Source organism: Mus musculus, chromosome 1 (assembly GCF_000001635.26).
Source record: "Mus musculus strain C57BL/6J chromosome 1, GRCm38.p6 C57BL/6J".
Taxonomy (NCBI): domain Eukaryota; kingdom Metazoa; phylum Chordata; class Mammalia; order Rodentia; family Muridae; genus Mus; species Mus musculus.
This window is the reverse complement of record NC_000067.6, coordinates 36,712,719-36,732,515: the sequence shown is the minus strand read 5'-3', so window position 1 is coordinate 36,732,515 and position 19,797 is coordinate 36,712,719. Positions and strand designations below refer to the sequence as shown.

General features: G+C 46.4%; 1 protein-coding gene and 1 long non-coding RNA gene across 7 annotated transcripts in view; one reads left to right on the top strand and one right to left on the bottom strand.

Annotated features, from left to right (window-relative positions):
- Positions 1–17,979, bottom strand: part of 4933424G06Rik (RIKEN cDNA 4933424G06 gene) — a 43,423-nt gene extending 25,444 nt beyond the window's left edge. The window contains exons 1-4 of the mRNA NM_001374322.1: positions 17,819–17,979; positions 13,632–13,694; positions 9,065–9,151; positions 7,218–7,301 (exon numbers count right to left, since the gene is read on the bottom strand). Of these exons, the coding sequence (NP_001361251.1) occupies positions 7,218–7,301; positions 9,065–9,151; positions 13,632–13,694; positions 17,819–17,903 (319 nt within the window). The 5' untranslated portion in view covers positions 17,904–17,979. The remainder of the gene's footprint in view (positions 1–7,217; positions 7,302–9,064; positions 9,152–13,631; positions 13,695–17,818) is intronic.
- The window catches only part of Gm33533, a 31,945-nt gene extending 12,277 nt beyond the window's left edge, over positions 1–19,668 (top strand). For 5 of the 6 annotated variants that reach the window (XR_373319.3, XR_865345.2, XR_865344.2 and 2 more), the window contains one exon: positions 6,842–8,218. This is a non-coding gene — a long non-coding RNA (predicted gene, 33533). Of the gene's footprint in view, positions 1–6,841; positions 8,219–16,728; positions 16,958–17,830 lie in introns of those variants that run through there. The other variant, XR_865346.3, reaches the window with a different exon arrangement.
- Positions 19,669–19,797: the final 129 nt, after the last annotated feature.

Below are 19,797 nucleotides of genomic sequence, written 5' to 3'. Positions count from 1 at the left end.
TAAAAGGAAGAGAGGACACATGTGCGCACACAGACACACACACACACATACACACACTGAGGTCTGTTTTGTGTTGGCCAATTGCTCCTGGACATGGGACCTGCCTTGAAATAAGGTTGATATACTCAGTGACACTCTACTGGAGAAAACTGATTTTCCCTCTCTGAGCAGGAATCAAATGCAAATAGCTTCTTGGTTTGGGGTGGGGCTTTGTGGCCTCTGTGCTGGGGTGTGGTCTGGTTTGAACTTGTGCTGTTAATCTCTATGAGTTCATGTGGGCATCAGATCTGCTATATCTGGAGAACACTACTCCCTCAGACTCATCCACCACCTCTGACCCTTACAGTCTTCCTGCCCCTTTCATATAGACCCCTCAGTCTTGAAGGGAGGGGGTTGATAAAGACATCCCGTTTAGGGCTGAGTGCCAAAGTCTCTCACCCTGTGTGCACCATCCAGTTGTGAGTCAGTTACCATCAACCGTAAGGAGAAGCTTCTCTGAATAGGCTTAAGTGATGCTCTGCTCCCTGGGTGTGGCCACATGTCACCAGGAATCATTTTCTTTTAGTGTTCCTTTAGTGAGATAACAGTACTAGGCTTTCCCCCAGGCCCATGACTATCCAAGTCTCAGATTCTAGGCCGCTTTAGCACTGTTGGGTATGGGTTCCACCTCACGGGGTGAGCCTTAAATACAGTCAAAAGGGGGTTGGTCACTCCCATGACACCTGTGCCATGATTGTACCGCTCTGTCCTACAGGCAAGTCCCTGTCGTAGGCTACAGAGTTTCTATCTTGGTGAAGTTGATGATTTCTTTTCCTTCCAGTAGCATGAGAGGGAGGTACCTTTCAGCACCACAGACATTACTTAGTAGGGATACAACTTCTAGCTTCAATTTTGCCATGTTTGGTGACATAAGTAAGCTTTACCTTCATCAAGGGGCCTAACCATCGGGTCGTGGAGAGTAACCATTGCCTTGGAGATGCCTGCAATGTTTGGATAGTTGGAGGCATCTCTGGAAGCCCTTTGGCCAACAGATCAAATCGATGCAACCCATTCCTGGTGCTGAAGGTGCTACTTGGCCATGTTGTTATCTAGTTGAGGCATTGTCTCCCTCGTCATACAGTGATGCCATGTAAATTCCTCTCATATATTTACATTTTTAAAAGGCTTCTACAGTACTAGGTTTCCATTTGGCTTTGCCTTTTAGTGTTAGCCGTCCTCCTTCATGTCTCCTCCTTTACCCTGCCCTCCCCATCCCCCACCCATTAGATCTCCCTAATTATCTCGAGAATGCTGTATTTCCCCTTCCTTGGAAGACCTTCCACCTCCCCACTGACCCCTTCCTAGGTACACAACCTCTGTGGTTATTCGAATTGAAACATATCTAAAGCTTAAGAGCCAACACTCCCATATAAAAGAAAGTGTGCATTATTTATTTTGGCATCATCTCTCGAGGGACGAATGCCAGAGATGCGCCCTCAGATTCATCATGTTATCAGCAAAATCACTCACTATACCCTCTCAGAAGCATCTGCTGTCCTGTAAGTGTCTTGAAAAATATTGCTCAAAGACACCACAAGAAAACTCAACTAACCTGGACTCATAGGGGTTGGGAAGACCGAACCAACAACCAGAGTTGGCTCAGGTTGACAACTGAGCTTGGCTCCTGCTCAGCTGCTTATGTGCAGTTCTTCAAGTCTTTCACCAGGTTTGGGCATTTCAGACAGATCCACTGGTCTCTGCTTTCTGATTGAAGACATGCACCACCACACCTGGCTGGCCTCTTTCTGAAATCTCTTGCTTTGCATCCTAGTACGTATCTGTCAGGCCCTTATGTTGCATTTCCTTATTGTTGTCTGTCTTTCTGCTCTTCAGAGCAAATATTTTAGTGTCTTATCTTCAAGACTGTTTACCCAGTTCCTATCTATTCAGAACTGCTGGTGAACTCTTCTAGGGAGTTCTCATTTTTATTGTTGTTTGTTTGTTTGTTTGTTTGTTTTTAGAGACAGGATTTCTCTGTATAGACTTGGCTGTCCTAGAACTCACTCACTCTGTAGACCAGGCTGGCCTGGAACTCACAGAGATTCCCCTGCCTCTGCCTCCTAAATGCTGGAATTAAAGGTGTGGGCCACCACTGCCCAGCTAGTGCTTTATTTTTTAACTTCACCACTTTCCTTGGCGCCTTTCTCTTTATCTCCCCTCCTTCCTTTACTCCTTCCCTGCCACCCACCTCTGGGTTTTAATTAAGGCCTTATTTTATGACCCAAGGCTGGAACTTTTACACACGCGCTCGCACGCGTGTGCACACACACACAGTGCCCAGCTCACTGTGTCCCCTCCATCCCTCCAGGTGGGGCTCCAGGTATGGAGTAATGGCTTACATCCCCTCTTTATCAATACTCTCGCTCTGTTCTCGCTCTGTTCATCATATATTGCTCGTCTAGTTTTCTTCTCCCTGCGTTTGTCTTTATCTAATTCATTCACCTCTAAGTTAATAGCTCTGATGCTGTCAATGGGTAGACCTCCAATTCCCTTTTCCTGTGAATGAACCTTACATGCCTGCTTCCCTGTATGCTTTGTAATTTGGTTTTTAAGGTGAGCGTTTGAGGAGCTGTGTTTTGCTAACTCTTGATATTATCCTCCCCTTCTCAGGGGGCTGCTGGTCCTTGCTTGCTAGTTAAGAGCTAGGACTACATAGTTACAATTTTGTCAAACTATTTTGAACAATGTGTGTTTCTTAGTAAGTATGGGCCCTGCCTGTTTTACAATCTCTAAGGTCAGCCAGTAGCCTGACCAAGATGTTCTCAAGTTTCTATCTCGCAAAAGAAGAAAAAAAGGCTAATTCTTTATAGGTGGTGTATGTGAGCACAGGCACACCTGTCGAGGGGACAAGTGTGGAGGCCAGAGGATAGCCCTGCAGCCTGTTCTCCTATATTACGTGGGTTCTGGGACTGAACACGGATCATCACATTTGCACTGCATGCACTTTTAACTGCTCAGCCATTTTCCCCACCCTACACAGCGTCTTCCTCTTTCTTTAAGGTAGAGACATGTGTGTGTGTGTGTATGTGTGTGTATATGTGTGTGTGTATGTATAGGTGTGTGTATGTATAGGTGTGTATGTGTGTGTATATAGGGGTGTGTGTGTATGTATAGGTGTGTATGTGTGTGTATAGGTGTGTGTATGTATAGGTGTGTATGTGTGTATATACAGGGGTGTGTGTGTGTGTGTGTATGTGTGTGTGTGTTGCACATGAGTACAGCCACCCACAGAAGCCAGAAGACTTGTATTCTTGTGGAGTTACAGACGAACATGAGCTACCTGATATGGAGACAAGGAGTCAGTCTCAGAGAAAACAGTATATACAGTTAATTGCTGAGACATCCATCTCTCTAGACCTACCTCTGTAAGTTCCTCACTAGTCTGGAAGCCTCCATAGCCTGGAGAGCTTTATAGTACAGTATATTCCTGCTGTCCTAGCCCTTCAATGATCTAAAGCAACACCAGACCAAAGCAGAACCCCAAATCCTGGTGGCCTCTTCTTAGGCACTGTAGGAATTTGACAAGCCTCCTCCCAACAATTCCTAAGACAATTCTCCCCATTATGTGGTAAGTCCACACCATATAGTGAGGGTACAACACCCCAACTACACATGATATGCTACCAGGTAAACCCCAGTATAGGAATGGGTTGCATCCTTTTGACTTATTGGCCCACAGACTTCCCCCAAAACATTACAAGCTATTGACAATGGCTGTTGGTTACCCTCTTCTACCCGTTGGTAAGACCCCATTGCTGAAGACACCACATACTTCTGTCATTAACCCCCAAAAATTGAGCTGTTGCTCAACCATAAGTTTCACCCCTACTGGCTGGCATTCAGAGTGTTGGAAGTTCTACACCCTACCAGCGCAGAAAAATTACCATCATCTTGCCCATCTGTGAACCCTGAAAGCTACAATATCGACCTGTGCACAAGACATATCCCCGATGCAATATTGGTACAGATATTATGGGAGTAATCAACTACTTTTTAAAAACTGGGTTTATGGCCCAGTCCATAAAATGGAGTTCATAACTGGCACTGCTACTGAGGCCAAGAATCTGAGATTAGATAGCTCACAGCTCAAGAGCAGTGGTTCTCAACCTGTGGGTCACAACCCCTCAGGGGTTTGAATGACCTTTTCTCGGGGATCACCTCAGACCATCAGAAAACAGACATTTACATTACAGTACACAACAGTAGCAAAATTACAGCTACGAAGTAGCAACAAAAATAATTTTATGGTGGTGGGTCACCAAACTAGGAAGGTTTAGATCCCAGGACCTAGAGGAAAGCTACTACTAATATTCTGCTAAATGAACATAGCAACAAAATGGCTCCTGGTGACATAGTGCTACACATGTAGACCCGGGCATCACTCCATCCTCTCCAGAGAAGTCACTCCTTTTTTAATTTTTTTATAGATTTCTTTATTTTTAATTTATGTGTATGAATATCTTGCCTACTTGAATGTCTATGCACTTTGTGCAGTCCTAATACCCCCAGAGGCCAGATAAAGGTGTTGGATATTCTGGGACTAGAGTTAAAGATGTTTGTGAGCCACAGCATGGTACTGAAATCGAGCCCAGGTCCTCTGGAAGAGCACCCACTGCTCTGGATCGCTGAGCCATCTCTCCAGCTCAGCAAGCTTCTTCTTGCAACAGATGGTAATTAACACAGTGACTTACAGCTGGACAGTGGGGGACCTCGGAGCACTCAGCTCTAAATGGGGCTTCTCTATCAAACTCCCTCTCCCCAAGGCTCAGGGAGCTGTATAGAAGAGGAGAAGAAAAGATTATAAGAGTGGGAGTGGGGGGGGGGGGTAGGGTGGGATAGAAGACTCCAAGACAGTATTATTTTCCATACACAGCAGGTCTGATGCGCGTATGAACTCAGAGAGCTTGTGAATGCGTACACAAGACATGTTCAAGTTCAAACCAGACAAAATTCCAACACAGAGAAACTGTTGCAATTCCTAACCCTAACCAAGAAGCTGTTTGCAATTAATAGCTGCTCAGAGGAGGGGAATCAATATTCTTTTTTTTTTTTTTTTTTTGGTTTTTTGAGACAGGGTTTCTCTGGATAGCCCTGGCTGTCCTGGAACTCACTTTGTAGACCAGGCTGGCCTCGAACTCTGAAATCCACCTGCCTCCCAAGTGCTGGGATTAAAGGCGTGCGCCTCCACCGCCCGGCAGAAATTTTCTTTTTCTGTGTGTGGTATTTTGAGACAGGTTCTCCTCCTCCTCCTCCTCCTCCTCCTACTCCTCCTCCTCCTCCTCCTCCTGCTCCTCCTGCTCCTCCTCCTGCTCCTCCTCCTGCTCCTGCTCCTGCTCCCGCTCCTGCTCCTCCTCCTGCTCCTGCTCCTCCTGCTCCTCCTCCTGCTCCTCCTCCTGCTCCTCCTCCTGCTCCTCCTCCTGCTCCTCCTCCTGCTGCTCCTCCTCCTGCTCCTCCTCCTGCTCCTGCTCCTCCTGCTCCTCCTCCTGCTCCTCCTCCTGCTCCTCCTCCTGCTCCTCCTCCTGCTCCTCCTCCTCCTGCTCCTCCTCATGCTCCTCCTCCTCCTGCTCCTCCTCCTGCTCCTCCTCCTGCTTCTCCTCCTGCTCCTCCTTCTGCTCCTCCTCCTGCTCCTCTTCCTCCTCCTCCTGCTCCTCCTCCTGCTCCTGCTCCTCCTCCTCCTCCTCCTCCTGCTCCTCCTCCTTCTCCTCCTCCTCCTCTCTTTTTTTTTTCCTTTGAGGCAGGGTTTCTCTATGTAGCTCTGGCTGTCCTGGCAGTATTCTTCAATGGAATGACACTGGGTATATCAACCATACTACAGAGCAGGCCTCAGGTTCAAGAGCACTTGGCCAATATGAAATGGGCAACGTGTGTGTGTGTGTGTGTGTGTGTGTGTGTGTGTGTGTGTGTGTTTGGGCTTTGTTTTTTAATTTTTTTGAGAGGAAAAGAACATGAAGTTGGGTGGGTAGAGAGTTGAGAGTTAGGATCTAGGAATAATTAGGAAAGGGAAAACAATATGATTAAAATATGTTGTATGAGAAAATATTAAAAATAAATAACACCCACATAATAACAGTCTGTCAGTATATCTAGTTTATATAAATGTTAAAGACTAAATAGATTTGAATAATTGAAGTGAGGTTTTAATTTTATATGTCAAACTTTATGCCCTTCAGAGAAAAATACTTATAAAGATTAAAAATAAGAGCTTCTACAACATTATGAACTAACCAGTACCCCGGAGCTCTTGACTCTAGCTGCATATGTATCAAAAGATGGCCTAGTCGGCCATCACTGGAAAGAGAGGCCCATTGGACTTGCAAACTTTATATGCCCCAGTACAGGGGAACGCCAGGGCCAAAAAGTGGGAGTGGGTGGGTAGGGGAGTAGGGGGGAGGGTACGGGGGACTTTTGGGATAGCATTGGAAATGTAAATGAGGAAAATACCTAATAAAAATATAAAAAAAATAATAATAAGAGCTTCTGAAAAAGAAAAGAAAGAAGACAATTCTTGCCAGCTCTGCTGACGTTTTGGCAAAGGAACAGATTCTGGGGCTCTCCAATCCTGTCAAGTGACATCTGGATCTTCACCTTTCTCAAAACCTGAGCAAGAGTTTCTTTCAGAGGGAACGATGAGGCAGCTCTGTAGGGCTGTCGGAAGTCCTAAAGCAAAGGTCTTTCCACACGCCCCAGGGTGTAAGCATGTAGGCAGGTTGGCCTGTTCCAGTCACCCAGGCTATTCTCCCCTGCTTTGAGAAGCAGAGTCCTTTCTTGGTGTTTGAATTCCACTTACTGCTTATTTTCTCAGGACTCCAACATTTAAAGGAACAGATTCTAGCCACAAGACAACAGGCTTAACTTCCCTTTGAAGGAGCAGAACAAGTTACCTCAGAGACAGCCAAGAAGTGACCTCAGAGACAGCCAAGGAGTGACCTCAGAGACAACCAACGAGTTACCTCAGAGACAGCCAAGGAGTGACCTCAGAAACAACCAAGGAGTTACCTCAGAGACAGACAAGGAGTTACCTCAGAGACAACCAAGGAGTTACCTCAGAGACAGCCAAAGTGATACCTCAGAGATGGCCAAGGAGTTACCTCAGAGACAGCCAAGGAGTGACCTCAGAGACAAGGACAAGCAGGAGACTTCTTCAAAACTTAAAGCTTTCACAGAAGGAGGTAACTTACCAAATATCTTAGTCAAGTATTCATCTTGCTTATGTGAACTTGATTCAAACTCAGAATCGCTGATGCCATTATGGTGGAGATAGGCTGTGAGAAAACAAATTTCAGCAGTGGTTAAATCTCTCCTCAAACCTAAACCTTGTCTCTTTAAAGCCCCACTCCTCTGCAAGGCACTTCTATAGGAAGAGCACATAACTGGTGCCTTAGTCTCCCTCTCATTGCTGTGAAAAAAAATTACTCTGGCAAAAGCAACTTTAGGGAGAAAAGATTTGTATTGGCTTGTGCTTCCAAAAGGATACAGTCTATTACAGTGTAGAAGACACGGAGGCAGGAGCAGGATGTTGGCTGGTAACATCGCATCCATGCTCAGCAAGCAAGGAGAGATGCATGCATGCTTTATATACTGCACTCAGTTTTTCCACCTCATACAGCCCAGCATCCCCAGTCCAGAAAATGGTCCCACCCACATCAATTGATAAAATCAAGATAACCCCTCATAGGCATGCCCAGAGGCCCATGCAAAGTTAATTCTGCAAAGTAGAGAAGTAACCATCACTGTGACTCCATGCTCACTTTGTCTGAGTGGCACAGGGCATCTACGGAGTATCTGCAAGCATCTAAAGTTTGGGCCTACAAGGTGGATCGGCAGGTCAGGGCACTTCTGGCCAAGCCTGATACGTTCAATACCTGGGACCCACATGTTGGAAGGAAAGGACCAACTCCAGACTTCCTCCTGTACACCATAGCAAATGCATGCGCGACACACAAGACAAACAAATGTGTGTGAAAATACTTTAAACAGAGCCTGAAGCTCCAGCACACAGCCTGGCAGAGACCATTTCCCACTGTGTCTTTGCAGACAATAGGCACAAGCCACTGACTGATGTGTGTGCACACACAGGCTCTCACTTGAGACTGAAACTGGTAGAAGGGCCTGAGTGGTGGGTGCCAAAAGCCAAAAGCAGGGCTGCTTTGAGCCAATAAAAATCAAAATTCTCTATTAATGAGACGTGAGGGAGCCATTAGAACAGAATACATCTAATCCTTAAGCACTCCACTGAAAGCATGCCCTATTGTATCAACTAAGGGGATAGCATAAAACTTGCCACAGAGCAAGCTAAAAAGACAATGCAACAAAAGTATTCACACGTGTGCTTTTATTGAGTGGCCTATAAAATGCGTCGGCAGGATCATTAGTTACAAAATTGCTTTACCTATAATGTAATTTCAGCACAACACATATTTCTGCTTTATTTTGCTAAGTAATGACCCACTCTCAATATTACTTAATGGAGACTGCCTTCTCTGCTATCTGCATGATTTAGGGCTCACATGCATGGGGGTGGGGGTGGGGTATGTTGCTTTGGATTGTGTGCAAGGCCAGATGTTTTCTCTTAGCCTAAGCACTCGAGTATGGGTGTGAATGGAAAAATCAGCTGTGTGGCCCTGGGCAAATAGTTTACAAAGGCTGATGCAGGATAGGGGTTAGAAGACTGTACACCCCAAGACTAGCAATTCCTGGGCAATAAACTATAAAGGGTGAGAGAGAAGGAGGTTCAAGCTGTTACCAGGAACAGCGATCCCACCCTCTGGACAACATCTGTAGTGACAGAAGCTGCCTGACCCTGCACAACAGCCACCCCCACCCCCGGATGAAACAGGCACAGTCGTTCTTTAACCACAGGCATCATAAGCCATAGAGTTTACAATGAGGGTCCCCCATCCTCTTTCTCTGCATTTCAGCTTGGCAGTGCCCCACAGCTGGTTTCGAGGCTGCCCAAGTCACAGGCCAGCACACCCACTAACCACCACACAGCCTGTGCTCGTTGAACCCATTGACATATACTTGCTTTCATTCACGTCTCTCCCCGTGATCAGTCTGCCAGCTGTTTGTGCGTCATCTAGATTGCTGGGATACACCTGCAGCACGATCTCGTCTGAAGAGAAACACACGGGGTCATTAGCACCGGATGTAAGCACAGTCTATCTTGGTCTGTATCTACCTAGCGCGTGCACAGACTCGTGAATGAATGAGAAGGCAAACTCAGCAGATGCAGGATGCTCTGCTCTAAGATGCCACCATAACTACAGAATCATGATTGCACCAGATAGTACACTGTAGCTGTCTTCAGACACACCAGAAGAAGGCTTTGGATCCCATTACAGATGGTTTTGAGCCACCATATGGTTGCTGGGAATTGAACTCAGGACTTTTGGAAGAGCAGCCAGTGCTTTTAACCACTGAGCCATCTCTCCAGCTCCTGCATTATGATTCATAACCGTAGCAGAATTACAGTTATGAAGTAGCAATGAAAATAATTTCATGGTTGGGGGGGCTCACCACATGAGAAACTGCATTAAAGCATCATTAGGAAGGGTAGAGAATTACTGGTCTAGTTCCTGGAGTCATCCTGGCCTGCCTCTGAGTCTGTTCGCAAGCTGCCCCACACACAAGCAAAATGTCTTTCTTATGTCTCTATGACTCACATCCTTTCTTCATTTGAGATATTGTCTCTTCCAGTGTTAGGTCAAGGGGCCTGTTCCCTTACAATGCTAGTCACTCTAAGAGGCTATAAAGCCCACAGCCTGAAGAAACAGTCACTTCTTTCCAATCCCTTCAAACCTCACCCTCCCCAGCTCTGCCCTGGGACAAAGAGTTAAGCTGTCTGTCACATGCTGTGTGTGGTTTTTACAGCACCTTATGAATGGTTCTACCCAATGCCTGCCTCCTCCACGCTCCTGATGTGTAGGTAAGATGCCTACCATGCACACCATCACACACAAACGTGCACGTGTACACACATGCGTGCACACTCACCCCCCCCCCACACACACACACACACATAAAGTGATGCGGAAAGCAGGTTCCTTTATGGGAGGGGTTTCTCCAAAGGCTCCTCTGGGCCTCCCCCCACCCTGTCATGATGACTATCTTTCTCTTATTTTAGCTATCCTTCTGCAGTGGTTTAAGTGAGCAGTGCCTCCCATGGGCTCGTGTGTCTGACCAGTTGGTCCTCAGTTAGTGGCACTCTTTTGGGGGGGGGGGGGAGATTATAGGACTGTTAGGAGGTACAGCCTTGGTAGAGGAAGTATATCATTGGGAACAGATTCTGATCTGTTGAAACTTCATCCCACTTTCTGTTCAATCACGTGCGACTGTGAGTGCCTGTGTGTGTGTGTGTGTGTGCATACGAGTGTGTGCAGGTGTGTGCATGTGTATGTGCGAGTGCCTTGTGTGTGTGCTTGTGTGCATTTGTGTGTGCTTGTGTGCATGTGTGTGTGCTTGTATGAATGTGTGTGCACGAGGAAGCACGTGTGTGTGTGTGTGTGTGTGTGTGCATGTGTGTGTCCCTCCTTCCTGTTTGTGAACACAAATGTGGTCAGCCAGCTCCCTATTCCTGCTGCCATGCCCTCTCTGCTATTAACTCTATTCCTCAGGAGCCATAAGCCATAGGTCCCTGAGTTTATCACAGCAGCTAACATACATTCTTACTAAACCCTGGAGGTTTTACTGGTGACACCTCTACTCCTAAGGCCCAGTTGTGCTGGATTTAATGTGCTGTACTGTTCCTTTCTAACACTGCTGAATCCGGGCTCTGTCGTGGTCTGGCAGCCCTTTCTCCTAACGATCCTCATCCCTGAATGCAATTACATGCGAACCCTTTTCATGAACTGCCACGGTATTCCGGTCGAGTCAGCCTGTCAGGCAGGGATGCCTAAAAGCTGCTCATGAGGCAAAAAGAGTTTCAAGGAAGCTCTCCTCCTGGAGTCTGGTATTATCTTAATTCTCCATTCCCGCGTTAGTCTAGTGTATGGATCCACGTGCTCTCTTTCAGTATTTTCCTATTATAAGTGCCTTTTAAGATTGAATTCTGACATAGCTAAAGCCTCAGTGTTCCAACAGTCCTAGAACATCCTTGAGGAAGATCATGGACTAGAAATTCAGTAGGAATGTTGCTAATCAGAATAGCCTCTAGTACTACACTATAAAACCTAGGGCAATCCCTTACACAGGAATTTACCATCACTAGGAAGAAAGAAGTTTCAGACCAAAGGAGAAACCAGAATAGATACTTAGAACTATAGCAAAGTTACACCCGTACACACATATTTACAATGGCCTAAGGGGAAGGTGGACTATACAATAGACTAAAATAGGAACTATGGCAAGGGCGCGTAGCCTTTGACCCTGGCTTCTAAGATTAGTGAATCTTAAGTGGAGCCCTTGTTTATCCCAGTTGTTATCAATGAATTCTATCCCAGGTGATTCCCGTTAGACCTTTTGTGTTTGCATTCCTCTGTTTTATGTAGGATTCCGGTTACCTCATTTGTACCTTGTGAATATGTCACCCAACTTCCTTATTGTCTTCTCCATAAAAAGTCTGATGCTCGATTTGAAAAATACATTCAGATTCCACATGACCTCTCCTGTGTGCGTCTGTTTGTCACTCATCCTACGCTTTGTCCACCTGCGACTAGAGACCTGTTCCGCGCAAAGGGGCCCAGAGGGTCTGCGGCAATGAACCAACAATCTATGCCGTTATCCTTTTCCCTCGTTTGACACTGAAGTTCAGTGTGATTTGGGGCCAATAGGTTCAAAATCAAATCCCAGCTAGGACAAATAGCTTTACCTCTTGGATCTGTGGTTACCCTCACCAATAGGATGGGGAAGCGTTTAACTCAGAGGACTTTTGTGAAAACTGTGCAAGAGGGTCCGCAAGGCACTGAGCATAGGATGAACGTGAATACTGTGTCCAGGGCCAAACACCTCACTGCCAATCTTATAATAGCAAGCACAGAGCAGCTTCGGAACACATCAGCGCTCTGCTCTGTGGACTGCGGAGATCAGGATGGAAAAGGAGTGAGTGTACCGCCCAAGAAACGAAGGTGTCATTCACATAGAATGCCATTCACAGGAAAACGGGCTTTCTGTCACCGAGTCTATGCTTCTCCACCTCAAGCTTCTGTCACCTCCTTCTGCATCTAGCCTGTGGTTGAAGCCTCAAAGGGTGCAGACATCTACACCCTCAGAGAAACTTCCTTTCCCACCCTCCCTGGTCGATAAATTGAGGCCACACAGCACACACAGAGGTCCTCAAAAGCCAACTGAGACCCAGGAAGGCTATTGCTTCTCTAGATAGAAAATTTTATTAATTTTATGTATTTTGGAGGATGGTTGACAGAGAGTCTCACTGCATACCCTTAGTTGGTCTTTGTAGACCAGGCTGGCCCAGAACACACAATCAGCCTCGCTCTGCTTCCTAAGACCTGGTTTTAAAGATGTGTGCCACCAGGCTCAGCTTGAATTAAAAAAAAAATTAAAATTTTAAAATTTCAAATGCTGAGCGTGCACTTCTCTATCTGGAAAGCAGGATGTCTGGATGCAATGTCTGGAGCTGCAGCAGCCATTTTTCTGCATAGAGACACAGCCATCAGAGAAGGACCAGATGATCTCAAAGCAACTGGCTTTAACCTGAGATGCTTGGACAGAGGAAACCACTTTTTGTATCACATTAGCAAACAGTCAGTGTGTAACATGTTCATTAAGGGCAGCAAAGCCAGGGTTGGGTTAAGGAGAGAAGTTAAAAAAAAATCCGGTGTCCAAGCAGGCAGGACACCAACCCAAGGCTGAGCAGACCTCAGGAGGAAGAAGTGGTTCCTGCTAGAAAAGGCTGCCCACAGAAAGCACGAAAAGCCTCACTCTGCAGAAGGTGTGCGCCTCTGCCATCCAGTGCTTCCTCTGCAGACCACTGTGAGTCAGAACCATTCCCTCTGCCTCTACTTCACTGACTTGTAGAAGATCAGCAATCCCCAGTCTGGAGTCGCCCAGATAAACTTGCCGGGTCTGGTGATGCACATCTTTAATCCCAGCAGCTGGGAGGCAGAGGCAGGTGGGTCTCTGAGTGCGAGGTCAACCAAGGCTACACAGTGAGACCCTGTCTCGAAACAAAAACAAACACGTAAACCTTACAGGACTGGGGCGGCAGCTCAATGGTAGGATACTTGCTTAGCAAGCATGAGGCTCTGGATTTGACCTGTAGCGCTATAAAATACCCCTCTACTAAATCTAATGTCCCCCAGGTGGGTCCCAGCTCAGCCTGGGGCCCCATGCTGTCTGCTAAGCTGAAATCATCCAGGCAGGAGTGATATGGTGGCCTGAGGTGGCTCATGGCTTTAGTGAACTTCTAGATGGCAGTACTGACCCCCTCCCCTGCCCCCATTTTGAGAAGCAGAAATCTTACCAAGGTTTGGTTTATTGCCCCATTTGCTTAACTCTGGGGCACTTGCATGCTTAGGGGAACTGACTCTTAGCCACAGAGCAGAATGCTCCCCCCCTCCCCGTTCCCTCTTACCCAAACCACTAGAAAGAGGTAACTTCTTCAAATCCAGCCTCAGGTTCCACAGGAGACTACTTACCAAATAGTCTATCCATATCTTCTTTGAGATGCTTTGAACTTGAGGAAAAATTGTTCTCCACACCTGCAGGAGAAACAGGATCCCCTGTGATTACATCTTTCACTGGTCAGGCAAGCATGACGGTGTACGTCTGTGATCTAGTATTTTCGAGGTAAGTGGGGCCAGGACCAGGAGTTCTTGGTCAACCTTGCCCATAGAGCAAGCTCAAGGCCAGCTTGGACTTCACAACTCTGTGTCAAAAATACATAAATAAATAGCCTTCCTCTGTATGTATCACCTCTCCGTGCTGGATACAGCCCCAGTGGACACCTGAGCCTGCGCACAGTATCAAAGCCCATGTATGTTTTCTCTCATGTGTACATACATGTACTGTCTTTTCCATTTTAACTGTTACTTATGCTTGGTGACCATGACTTTTGCTCTCTGTGGTATAATACCAAACAGGCACTAATTTTGTTTGCTACTATGGGGCTTTTGAGGATCCCAATTGTGGTTTAACGATAAAGACACAGAGACATCTGTATACTATAAAGTTGTTGGCCTGTTTGCCTGGGCAGACTCTTAGCTCATGTAACTTGAACTGATTTCTCCAAAGCTGCCCATCTCCACAAAACTCTCTCTGCTCTCCTCCCTGCTCAGTTCGAGTCTCCCTTCTGTCCTCCTGCGTCTGTTTCCCCCTGGTCACTCTGTCCATCCTTCTGCCCCAGTTCCAGCCACCAACTTGTATTATACAAAAAGTCACACTCCTTTCTCATCCAGTTGGCTTTGGGGGTTACCCAGACCTTCCCCATTGCAACTTATCTTTCTTTTGGGGCCGGTGAGGAAGCTAACATTTACATATCATGCTAGCTTTACACAGCCCAGCAATTAACAAGTGAAAACACACGGACACACTCTTCCATAGCTAGTAAATACAACATTTGAGGGTCATTCCAACAGTTTGCCTTCTTCAGTTGCATGAATAGAAAATTCACTCTGGGGCTGAGACTGAAGGTTAGTAATAAGGCCCGTGTTCGAGGTCTGAGTTCAATCCATCCCAACTGCACATCTCATCAACCGCAACCTTCAATTCTCTTCCTAGAGTCAAGCACATTTGCCTTGTTTCTTTTCTCTGGGCTGTTTAAAAGGACTGGATCACTACCCCAGCTTTGGACCTTTATTACAAGAGCAAGCAGGCTTAAAAGGTGGTGCAAGTGGGTGTTGGCAATTCATCTAGGCTCTGCCCAACAGCTACCTAGCAACAGCCATGTCAACCTGGCATGTAAGAACAGCTCAGCCACCCAGCTATTCTCTCCTGCTCCCCAACCCCCTTCTATCTCCTCCTTCTCCTCCCCACCCCCCCCAACCCCTTGACCTGTTTCAGCCAGCCTCTTCCTCTCTACTCTTTTATAGCCCTGGCTGTCCTGGAACTCACTTTGTAGACCAGGCTGGCCTCAAACTCAGAAATCAGCCTGCCTCCCAAGTGCTGGGATTAAAAGCAAACGCCACCACGCCCGGCCTCTCTACTCTTTCTGTCCTTCCTGTACCCCGTTCTCTGCCTCTACCTCTTTTCCAGTTCCCTGTCCCTTCCTGCCAGCTTCCCTTCCCTTCCCGCCAATAAACATTCTTCATACTAGGTTTGTCACATGGCTTGGCTGTTCAGGGGGACACACTGGTTGGGCGCTAAGGTACTTGCTCCTGCTCCATTGTCGTGGGGAAAGAAGAAACTTGCCTTCAATCCTGATGATCTGAGGTTTATCCCTGGGACCCACAGAAAAGAACTGACCTCCATTCAGTTGTCCTCTAACCTCCACACATGCACACAAATAATAATAACAATAATAATCAGGAGAACAGGGACTGCATGAACACAAGCTCTGTGACACCATAGCATCTGCGACATGGTGCCATGGATGGCTTTGGGACAAAGGGAAGGCAGCACACACAGTGTGGATGCACTGGACAAAGCAATGGCTTACATTGTAGGCAGGGCAGAGCAAGAGGTCCCCCAATTTCATCAAGGTTATAGAAAACAGTGTACAAATTTAAAATGAATCTTCTGTCCATGCAACTGTGAAGAAGGCAAATAAATTTAGTGCCTGTTTGGTATTATACCCAAGACAGCAAAAGTATGGCCACCATGAGTGATATGTAACAGTTAAGTGGGAGAGACAGACTATACATATATGAGAGGAATTGGGCTTTGGTACTATGTACAGGTTCAGGTATCCACTGGGGCCTTTGACTGTATCCTGCACAGTAGGGTGATACATATAGATGGACATTATTTTTGAGACACATAAATAATAAACAATACAGGAAGTTGTCATTGCTGTTGGTTGCCCAGTGGTGATGGTAAGATTTTTTTTTTTTTTTTTTTTTTTTTTTTGGTTTTTTGAGACAGGGTTTCTCTGTGTAGCCCTGGCTGTCCTGGACCTCACTCTGTAGACCAGGCTGGCCTCGAACTCAGAAATCCGCCTGCCTCTGCCTCCCAAGTACTGGGATTAAAGGTGTGTGCCACCATGCCCAACTGATGGTAAGATCTTATTACTGAAGATATCACATGTTCTGGTAGCAAGACAGAGAAATCAAGCTGGGAAAGACTGGAAGTCCCCCCACTGCCCGTGACCCTCGAAATGTTAGAGGGTGTCATCCAAGCTGCTGGTGAGAAATTGTCCTTGTCTTTGTTTATATGTATAAATGCAAGTGTGCTGTGTGCATAAGTCAAAGCCCCTGGAACTGAAGTTAAGGATTACTGTGAGCCACCATGTGGGTGCTGGACATCAAACCTGGGTTCCATGCACAAGCAATAAGACCTCTTAACCTACGAGTCATCTCTCCAGTCACCAAGTCTTACTAAGACATGGATCCTGCATGCTACACTACCAATTAGCCAGGCAAAATATACCCACCAGTACCACCATGGCAAGTCTGTTATAGGAGGCAACCAACCAGATTCTAATTGGATTTGAGGCCCACTTAGAGAGAGAATTCATGTCTGGTACCTTAAGCCTGGTCAAAAGCCCGTGGTTGGGAGGTCATAAGCTCTAGTACAGGAGCTACTGCCCAGCTCAACAGTCAGGACATACCCATCAAGTAACTGTGTCTGTGTCTACAGATTAATGCTGCTGGCTGCTTCAGTCAGTGAAGCTCCCTGGTGCAGCAAGCAGTGGCAACTACAGAAACTCACAGCTGATCAAAGAGATGAGAGTTCCTGAGGTTGGGATCCCCAGCCATACATGGGACATCTAGACCATAGCTTCCAAGCTGCAGCGAACATTGCAGAAGGGACACAAGACTGTAAGAGACAGAGGAAGATGTGGAGTGTGTGGAACACTGACTCCCAGGTATGACACAGCCATCATACATGGGTACCCACAGCAGCCATGACTATCTGCACAAAACCTCCACTTTACATCAGCCGACACCTTGTCACGGAGGGGGAATGAGCTCACAAGGTCTCCCCCACTCCCTGAGGGTTTACATGAAGTTAATGATTCAGGGTGGGGTGGACATTCTTCAGTGGTGTAGCCACTAATGTGGCACTTCTACAGACATCTCCCCCATCCTGCTGTAAACAGTGTAATTCAACTCACTGGGCTATTTTACAAAGAGATGAAATTACAAGTGGGAGTAACTGGGGTGAAGGAGGAGACCGGAGAGAGTGGGGTGGGAACAACAGGTGACAGGTGAATTTAAACAAATACACTACACACAAGTACAAAAATGCCATAGCTGGTTGTATATAATCAGTATATACTCTATGTAGACCTCGCTCACTATGTAAACCAGGCTGGCCTCCAACTCACAGAGATCTGACCACCTCTACCTCCTGCCCGAGGGCTGGGACCAAAGGTGTGTGCCACCACCTCCCGGCTTAGTATATACTAATTTTAAAATATGAATGTGTGGATAAGATTGAGAAGTTTGTGGATAGCTGTTTTTTCTAATGATTGTTCTACTTGTGAGAGGTTTGAAAAACAATTTTTTTTAATAAAGGGTCGACATTTCTAAATACGGGATAGTTTTACAAAGCTCTAGAATTTGAGGGAGTGTCACAGGTGGGCAAGCTCAGGTAAAGGAAGTAGGACATGAGGAGGGCTCACTGTCCCAGCCTCGGCAGGAAGGGCCCACCAGCCAGCCTGGCTGAGGCTCCCTAGGGGTCTTCCATCCCTCCAGTTGCCATGACAGTATACTGATGATGATACCTTCAATCACAGGGATAGACAGGGGCTCTGTGCCCCAATGGCTGCCCAGGAAGATAACAAAGGAGAAGAACACAGTGTCGCTCATTTTTGCCACAACCAGAATGCCATCAGGGAGGAGCCATTCTCCTGAACTGCTCGCAGATAGGACAGCCCCAAGTTCCAGGATGCTGTGGAACCCGTGTTCTGTGAGGTCACACTGGGAAAGGGGCAAGTCTGTAGTCAGGGACGGAGAGGGACACTTGTGACCCTCAAACAGTCTCTCTGTTCACTGTCTCAGCTCTCTGAGGTCTGGTTAATCCTGCATGCCCTGCAACCTAAAGATGGGAATGTGTCAACAGGATACACGGAATGAAACTCAACTGTGGCCACTGGAGCTAGAGCCACCAGGTGTACTGTATTGGTCAACATAGCACATTAACAGGAGGGACAGGAGAGGTTGTCCTGTGGTGGTAAAGGGCTTGCTTGGCACATATGAGGCCCTGAGGTGGAACCTTAGCACCAAGAAAACAAGAAGGGATTGCATTAGTGAAGTGTTCTCACTATAGGTTAGCTCTGGAAGGGCCAGAGATTAAAGATCTGGTCACCAGCCCATGAAGACAATAGACTCTTTAGGAGGCAGGAGTGGTGACTGGAAGATCACCAGAAATGGGCTGTTTCAGGCATTTGGTGGTCTGAATAAGAATGGCCACCATGGGCTCATTATATGTGAATGCCTAGTCATCAGGGAGTGGCACTGCTTGAGAAGGACTGAAGAGGTGTGGCCTAGTTGGGGAAAGTGTGTCACTGGGGGGGGGGGGGGTGAAGCTTTGAGGTTTCAAAAGCCCAAGCCAGGCCCAGTCTCTCTGCTCTTCCTGATGCCTACAGATCCATAAGTAGAACACCCAGCTACTTTTCAGCACCATGTCTGCCTGTGTGCTGCCATGCTTCCCACCATGATAATGCACTAAACCTCTGACACTGCAAGCAAGCCTTAGTGAAGTGCTTTCTTTAAAATAAGAATTGATCTGGTTGTGGTGTCTCTTCACAGCACTAGAACAGTAACCAAACAAGGGAATAGTGGGACCCTGCCCCATCTTGCTTTTTGGCCGTCATAAGGGGAACAGTTTGCTCTGCCAAGCAGCCCTACTCCACCATGGTGCTTTGTCTTGCTGACTTCATGTACTGAAACCTCTGAAACAAGGAGTCAAAGTAAACCAAAGTAGACCAGGCTGGCCTCGAACTCAGAGAACTGCCTGCCTCTGCCTCCCTAGTGCTGGAACTAAAGGCATGTGCCACAACTGCCTGGCTGAGAATAATTTTTAATAGGAGCAATATTTACAATAGTAGAGTAATCTTAGTCTACTTGAATCATAATTACAGAATACTAGTTTGTGTTTTAATTAGAAACTAGTGTTTAACAAGACCATCTCTACAAGCAATGAACGGTCACTGGGAGAGAGACTCAGCCTTCCCCGGGTCAAGCTCCTGATAAGCTATCTAGTCCCAAGAGGTCAGCCCTAAATACACTGAGCAACACTAAATTATCTCACTAAATAACTGTACTTAGACACACAGACATCAATTATAGTCAAAGAATAATAGGCTATGAACTTCGGGAGTGGGAGGAAATGACAGGGTTTAAGGAAAGAGAGGAAAGGAGAGTGATATAAATATAATACTCATATATGAAATTATCAAAAAATAAAATTAAAAAAGTTTTTAAAGAAAACTACTTTTAAAAATTCTATTTCTGGCCAGGCGTGGTGGCGCAAGCCTTTAATCCCAGCCCTTGGGAGGCAGAGGCAGGTGGATTTCTGAGTTCGAGGCCAGCCTGGTCTACAGAGTGAGTTCCAGGACAGCCAGGGCTATACAGAGAAACCCTGTCTCTAAAAACAAAAACAAAAAAAAATAATAAATAAAAATAAAAAAAATAAAAATTCTATTTCCAATATATCTGTATATGTGGATTTTTGAATATTCATATTTAAATGTAAATATAA